At 59.4% G+C, this 7,355-nt stretch overlaps 1 protein-coding gene and 1 long non-coding RNA gene across 2 annotated transcripts; one reads left to right on the top strand and one right to left on the bottom strand.

Annotated features, from left to right (window-relative positions):
- Positions 1-2,012: 2,012 nt before the first annotated feature.
- On the bottom strand, positions 2,013-3,687 carry LOC121146409. The gene is made up of 3 exons (XR_005882212.1): positions 3,573-3,687; positions 2,495-2,591; positions 2,013-2,089 (listed from the first exon to the last, which is right to left on the bottom strand). It is a non-coding gene; the product is annotated as an uncharacterized LOC121146409 (long non-coding RNA).
- Positions 3,688-3,896: 209 nt separating this feature from the next.
- Positions 3,897-4,914, top strand: MRFAP1 (Morf4 family associated protein 1). Its single transcript, XM_040965772.1, has 2 exons — positions 3,897-4,405; positions 4,729-4,914. The coding sequence occupies exon 1, from the start codon at positions 4,053-4,055 to the stop codon at positions 4,398-4,400; it is 348 nt and encodes a 115-aa protein (XP_040821706.1). The 5' UTR covers positions 3,897-4,052; the 3' UTR covers positions 4,401-4,405; positions 4,729-4,914.
- Positions 4,915-7,355: the final 2,441 nt, after the last annotated feature.

Here is a 7,355-nt window from a genome sequence, read left to right as displayed (position 1 = left end):
AGACACTTGTGTTTTTGCTGCCTCCTCGCTCAAGAAGAAACTGTCCTTTTTATTTATTTAGACACATCACAAGCCTCTGCACAAACATTTGATTTTTTATCTTTTACTTTAGAACTAAGACAGCATGCACAGATGTTCAATTTTTACTTCATGGTCAACCAGCTGCTCTTAAAGATAATTCTGTAGTTACTATAATCAGTTTCTTTAAAGCAAGCCGTTATTCATTCTTCAGAAGTGGCCATTGGGTGACAGCCAGAACTCCAAGGCCAAGGCACAGATGGTTACCTGCTAATCAGTAAAACATTCCTACTACATTTTATTTTCACAACTTATCTCTCACTTAATGGGAGAAATACATCAAAAGAGAAAAAAATATAAGGGTCTAAGACAAAAAGTTTCAAACATTAAATCCCCCTACGACTGCAGGCTCTCCAGCCTCATAAACAATCAAACAATAAGCAAAAGTATATCTCTGTGATGTTAATAGTCATCCTATATTTCCTCTAGTTAAAAGATTATGGGGCCTGGCACGGTGGCGCAAGTGGTTAAAGGTCCTCGCCTTGCACGCCCGGGATCCCATATGGGCGCCGGTTCTAATCCCGGCAGCCCCGCTTCCCTTCCAGCTCCCTGCCTGTGGCCTGGGAAAGCAGTCGAGGACGGCCCAAAGCCTTGGGAACCTGCACCCATGTGGGAGACCCGGAAGAGGCTCCTGGCTTCGGACCGGCATAGCATCGACCGTTGCGCTCACTTGGGGAGTGAATCATCGGACGGAAGATCTTCCTCTCTGTCTCTCCTCTCTGTATATCCGCCTTTCCAATAAAAAAAAAAAAAAAAGATTATGAAAGCGGCTAAAGCAGCTACATTTTCTATGCTCTAAAGAGTTGCAAGGACAGGCTAACCTTTAAGGTCACAGTAACTATATTTTTGCCATAGCAGTTTCAGCTCATACTCACGTCACTTCCATTAGTTTGTAAAATTCTTGTTAAGCCGTTTCCCAGAAGGCATGCTATATGTCTGGGCCCGATTTTAGGACAGTGGGTAGGCACACAATAAGGTGTCCAGAAATGGCATGGGTTTAATTGTAGGTTTAATTGTACTCCTGAGCGCAGTTAAAGGCCCACTCACTGAGACATTATCAATAACATTAACTCTTAAGCTCACAGTAGTTGCCAAAGCCATCTCACAGGGGCAAACAATGCCTCAATAGATTACAGAATTCTTAGTGAGGTGCTTGAGTGTCCATGCAAACGGGGTGAGACTGCGTCAAGGTGGTCAGAGAGAAATCCACCGGGCCCTGCCAAACAGCTGGAAGCTCCCCAGGCCCTGCCAAGCAGGGAGCTGTTCTCTTCACACCCTCGTGTCATCCACACCTACTGCACAGACCCCAGCACCCCCCGCCCCCTCACAGCCCACTGTCCTCCCCCACGGCCCGCTGTCCTGTCCTACCCGGAGTGGCACACTACTCCAACCCACGCAGCCGCAGGGATGTGTCACAGTCCTCAGGTGCTTAGTTTATGTTAGGGCTCCTGGCGTGCTCAGTGTTCTGTGGGTTTGGACCAGGGCACAGGACAGGCCTCCACACCATGCTACAGTACAGAGCATTTTCACTGCCCTAAGCAGCCTGCCTTCCCCTCCGTCCCACACGACCGCCCACCAGGCCGTGGCTGCGTACCCGGCCTCCTCCAGCGTGGGGCAGGTTAGAATCATGCAGTAGCCACCTGGTTTGGCTCCTCTCACCCGGCCACACACACGTGTTTCTCAGGTCTTTTCATGGCTGGAAGACTCGCTTCCTTCACACTGAATTGTATTCCGGCGCTGGGCTGCACCACGGGTCAGCACTCACCCACCGGGATGGCGTCTGAATGGCTTCAATGCCGGCATGGAACAAAGCCATGAACAAGGCCAAGGCCAGCACTGAAGCCGTGTGTAACAGGCTTCTGCGTGGCTGTGGTTCTTGGCGCCCTGAGGACAGCGATGGCTGGATTCTGAGGGTGTGACTTCAATTCCCAAGCGACCGTACAGTTTTGCAACAAGACATCCATGTTCCCCATGCTCTGCATCCCCACCAGCACCGGGCCCTTCCGCTGCCCTAGTAATGAGGCCACAAAGTAGGGTTTTTACAAGAGCAACAAAGAGAGGTCTGATAAAAGGTGTACGCTCAGGGCCACCGTGATGGCTCAGCTCGCTAATCCTGCCTGCAATTGCTGACATCCCACGTGGGTGCCCGTTCGTGTCCCAGCAGCTCCACTTCCCATCCAGCTCCCTGCCTGTGTCCTGGGAAAGCAGTCGAGGACGGCCCAAAGCCTTGGAACCCTGTACCCACGTGGGAGACCTGGAAGAGGCTCCAGGCTTCCATTCAGCTCAGCTCGGCCACTGTGGCCATAAGGGGAGTGAACCAGCAGACAGGCGACCTTTCCTCTGTCCTTCCTTCTCTCTGTAAATCTGCCTTTCCCATAAAAATAAATACATCTTAAAAAAAAAAAGATGCACTTACCGTGTGCCCAAATTTGGCATTCACAAAGCATTTTCTCAACTTTTGTCTCATCTTTAACTGTCATGTTGAAAACAGCAGCTTGCCTCCAGTGAACAGACTGAAAACAAAAACCAAATTTGTGGCAATTAAGCAAACTGGATTCCTGAAACACCTACTGTTGTATGGGGGCTGAGTCAATAGGCCAGGAAGTTAACCTATCTTTCCCCAAAATGTGTGCTGGGCAACTGTTCCAGCAAATTACGCATGCCAAGTTCTGTCCAGCGGGTTTAAACACAGGATTGGGTAGAACGGGCAGGCGGTGAGGGTCAGGTAGGGCAGACAGGCGCACAATGCCTCTTCCAGGTGCGGTGAGCTTCGGATCAGCCTCGCCGTGAGTCAGCCCAGGCCTTGTCCCCCGGGGGTGCGGAGCTCCGGGTAGAGAATTTCCTGACACAAAGCATGGAAATCACTCTAAGAAGCCTAGGTGCCTGGGGCTGCGCCGCCAGCGAGGAGGGCACAGGGCAGTGGCCCGGCCAACATACTGACAGCCATGGTGGTGCACAGACGGTGGCGAGTGCCCACGTGGCTGAGCCATAATCAGACTGCACGGAGATGACCAGCACAGAGCAAGACAGGCAACGCCTGCAGCAGTGCCACCCTACGCACACATCCGGGGCTCCCCTGCAGTGGGGTCACACCGCTGGCCACACTCAAAGTCCCCAGGTGTCGCTGACCGCACCAGGACCTCAGCCTCTGCCTGTCCTGGGTCTAGTCTTTCATCGCGCCCCCGCTGTTGGACCTATCACTGTTGACGTGAGCCGCACCTGGAGTGAGCATGAATACTGCGGAGAGACAGCTAAGCTGCGACCTGAGGGGTCTGCATCCCCGCCGCTCCGCTTGCCTAGCAGCTCCCTGCTAATGGCCACGTGGGACACCGGGATGGAGCTCTTGGCTTTTGCCATTGCCGCCACTGGAGAGTGAACCGATGGAAGAATAGTCGCTTCCCCTCTGCCTCTCTAGTCCATGAATACATCTTTTTAACCCGTTAAGAGTGCCACAGGTCCAACAGCTGGGGGCTTTGACGCCCCCAAATAATTACCTCAGCTAAGAAACGACACAGGGCGAGGGGCCCGAGAGCGGGTCTGGGGCCCTCGTGCCTGAGGCGAGCCAACCCGGCCGCCCGCGGGTATTTTGCAGAAAGGTGCGGAGGCCGACGCCCGCCCGGAGCCCCGCACTGCGACCACCGAGAAAAACCTGCCAGGACGCCAGGCTGAGCGGACCCAGTGCGCCTGCGCGGCAGGCCGCGCGGAACCCGGCGGCGTCCGCCTTTTATAGCCGCGCGCGCGCCCGCCCCCTCCGCCCGGGCCGTAAAGCGGCGCGGCCGGCGTCGTGAGAGCGGTCGCAGCGCGCGCCGCGCCGGCGGACGGCGGGGCGTCCATTTTGTCGGCCGCGTCCGTGCTGGCGAGTGGCTCGCTGGTCGCTCGGCCGGACGGGAGGCGCGTGAGGCCGGGCCCGAGTGCGGACGGGGCGGCGGAGCTCGGCGGGCAGGCGTAGCGAGTGTCCGCAGCAGGCGGCGGAGATGCGGCCCGTGGACGCGGCCGAGCCGGCCGAGCCCGAGGAGGTGGAGGTGCTGGAGCCCCAGGAGGATTTCGAGCAGTTCTTGCTGCCACTCATCCGCGAGATGCGGGCGGACCTGGCGGCGCCGAGCCGCGCGCACGGCGGCCGCCGCTGGGAGATGGACAAGCTGCTGATCGCCGTGCGGGCGCAGGTGGAGGCGTCGGAGGAGAGCGCCCTGAACCAGCTGCAGGGCCCCGGGCGGGCGGCCGCGCGGGCCGAGGAGGCCGACGAGAAGGCCCGCGAGACGGCCAAGATGGCCGAGATGCTGGTGGCGCTGGTGCGGCGGATCGAGAAGGGCGAGTCGGCGTGAGCGCGGTGAGGGCGAGGGTCCCGGGCAGGGTCGGGGTGGCCTGGAGGGGCTGAGCATCAAGGGGTGACGGGGGTCAGGGTCCCGGGGATGGGGAGGGGCCCGAGCATCAAGGGGTGACGGGTCGGGGTGGCCGGGAGGGGCTGAGCATCAAGGGCTGACAGGGGTTGGGGTCCTGGGGAGGGCGTCGCGGTTGGGGTGACCCTGGATCGGGGTTCCAGGGAAGGGGTCGAGCATCATGGGGTGACCCTGGTGTGGGGTCCCGGGGAGGGGTTCAGAGTCGGGGTGATCGGGGTCGGGCCCGCTTACACCCGCTCTGTTTGATGTCCAGGTTCGCGGCCCACTGCTTGCGGTCGAGTGATGGAGAGTGGCTGACCCCGGAGAAGCTGAAACCAGAGAGCCTTTTGTTTGTTTTTTTTTCTCTCTCCCCTCTGTCTACGCTCTGTCCCAACTTACACTACGTTTCTGCTATGGTCTGTGGTTAATGACCTCAATATAGGTTTTGCATTGTTGAGTGTTTCGGTTTGGGGAAGTACCTTTTTATTATTACTGTTATTTGGCACATGCCCTCCCCTGCAGGAATCTAGGCCTAGAGTGTAACCTTTGGCAGCGGTCGATTGGTTCCTGGGCTTTGGCTGCGATGTCTGAATTTCGGCAAGTCCGGCGAGCTCCGGACCTCTGGGCTGTGAGACGCCGGGGACTCGGAGCCGGAGCGCCTGGGCCCGGAGGAGGCGTGGACGCTGGTGCTGTTTGCGGGAACTTTAATTTCTGTGAGACCAAAGGAGGGGAGTTGTGCGTGGTACTGTGTTCCGTGTGACAGCCCCAACTCGGCTTTATCTGCCCGTGCCCTGGGAGTCTTAGCAAGCTAATGGACTGCACCCCGAGTGGGGCTGCCCGAGGCCCTCGGCCTGGAGGGGAAGGGGCTGTCCACCGCAGCCTGCTGGCCGGAACCGGAAGGCGGACAGCTGTCAGGGTCACGTCCGGCTGAGTGCTTCAGCAGAAATGATCAATATTTGAGGTCAAACCCTACCGCGTTGAGAAGAAAACAACCTACCGTGTTAATAAAAGTATTCATTTGCTTGAGAACACAAATCCTAGAAAGTTTATTAGGAAGTGTCTGGGGGTGAGCCATCTCCCTTGGTTGCCCTGGGAACGTACTGGTCCCTGCAGTGTGGCAGACAGGACTGGGCGCTCCTTCGTGCCCACATGGAGGGCAGCCAGGCGGCAAGGCCGGAGGGGCACAGCCCCTGGCCGCCGTCGTGAGTCGTGGGCAGCTCTGCTGGGCATCTCGACTCCCCCACCAGGGGCCAGTCGCCGCAGAGCTGGTCATGGCTGGCCCTCAGATGGTGGACAGCTGTGCTCACAGGCCCTCGGCTCATACCTGTGCGGGTGTGGCACATGTGTCCATCCAGGTGTGGGGGCTGGGGGCACCGGGCATGACATCACCCGGCCGCCTGGGAGGGCAGCAGGAGGCCGGGTGTGGTCAGCTCAGTGAGGGGACACGGGCATCGGGGTGCCCCATCCGCGGGGGGGCCCCGGGGAGAAGGCAGTTGTGCACAGCAGAGCTAGCCAAGGAGGCAGGATGGTCAGTGGGGCAGGCCAGGCTGCTGCCCTGCGTCCTGGGCTGGCCTCCCAGGCGTGTCGGCAGGCAGCGGCATCAGAAGTGGAGCAGGGGGGACCCGCCCGGCAGTTAGGGAAGCTCCCTTGCCTTCCGGTGGGTCAGGGGCGAGCCCGAGCACCCTGCAGGCTGGCTGCGTCCTGCCCCGTTGACCCGCGGGTTCCCCGCCGGGAAGGGGCCGTTCACAGCGGAGCAAAGGCCTTCCTTTGCACAAGGCCGCGGGAGTCAGCTCCTGCTGCCCTCAACATGGCCCCTGGCAGGCCACCTGGCCGTCTGGGCTCCCACGCTGCGGGGTCCCCTTCAGCGCATGCGCGCCATAACCTGGCAGCCGCAAAGATGCAACTGCGCCTGCGCGGCCCAGGCTGCTGCCGCAGACCCCCCCCCCCCATAGGGCATGGCCGTAAAGGACTCCTGGACTGTCGTGAAAGGGATGGCCCAGCGCCGGTTGACGGCTGGTGGCCATGTTGAGTGCCGGCGTTGGCGTTTTCTGGGTGTAGTTTGGGAAGTGAGATATTAGCAAAGCAAGCGAGCCTCGAACCCTTGACGAGGCGTGGGGGCTCCCCGGAACGCGCAGAGCGACGGGAGGAGTGAGGTGGAGGCCTCCGAGCGCAGTGCCGCTCTGCTGCTCACCCGGTCTTGATTCAGCTGACACCCGAGGGCCTCTGGTCGTAGGACAGTCAAGGACACAGGACGGCCGTGCGGCCCACGGAGAACCCGCGGTCTCGCGGTGCCGGTAGCTGGCCTGCGCCTCGTGCAGGGTCCTCTGCCCGCAGCCTTCCCCTCCGTCTCCATGCTTCCCGCTTGTCCCCGTCGGGCTGGACCCCCAGCCTCGGGGACGCCTGCGCAGAGCGTCACCAGTGCTGCCTCCCAGGGCCATCGTGGGCACGGGGCACTTGGTGGGCCATGCCTGGTGGACGCCCTGCAGTGTGCTGGTCGCACTAACGCCGGCCCATCCTTTACAACCCGTCACCGGTGCCCTCAGCGGCGGCTGGACAGGAAGTGGACAGGCCGGTGCTGTGGTAGGGATGCTGGCGTGCCAGGTGGCTGCTGGACCTACCGCCCCAGCCCTGTGAGACTTTGGAAGGCCCCAGTTATTCCAGTCCTGTAGAGCCTGCTGCTAACTCCTGCCCAGGGACACCACCCTCTGGACGTCCTCCTGGGTTCATCCTCAGCCCTCTGCTCTTTTTTTTTTTTTCCTTTTAATTACAAAGTCAGATATAGAGAGAGGAGAGAAGAGATAGAGAGGAAGATCTTCCATTGATGATTCACTCCGTAAGTGAGTGCAACGGCCGGTGCTGTGCTAATCCGGAGCCAGGAGCCAGGAACTTCCTCCAGGTCTC

This window comes from Ochotona curzoniae, unplaced genomic scaffold (genome assembly GCF_017591425.1).
Source record: "Ochotona curzoniae isolate NIBS_2020 unplaced genomic scaffold, NIBS_Ocur_1.0 scaffold_4505, whole genome shotgun sequence".
Taxonomy (NCBI): domain Eukaryota; kingdom Metazoa; phylum Chordata; class Mammalia; order Lagomorpha; family Ochotonidae; genus Ochotona; species Ochotona curzoniae.
The sequence above is the reverse complement of the archived record's forward strand: the minus strand, read 5'-3'. Positions and strand labels throughout refer to the sequence as shown.

Coding starts and splice junctions, on each gene's coding strand:
- MRFAP1 (XM_040965772.1), top strand. CDS start 4,053: ATGCGGCCCGTGGACGCGGCCGAGCCGGCCGAGCCCGAGGAGGTGGAG.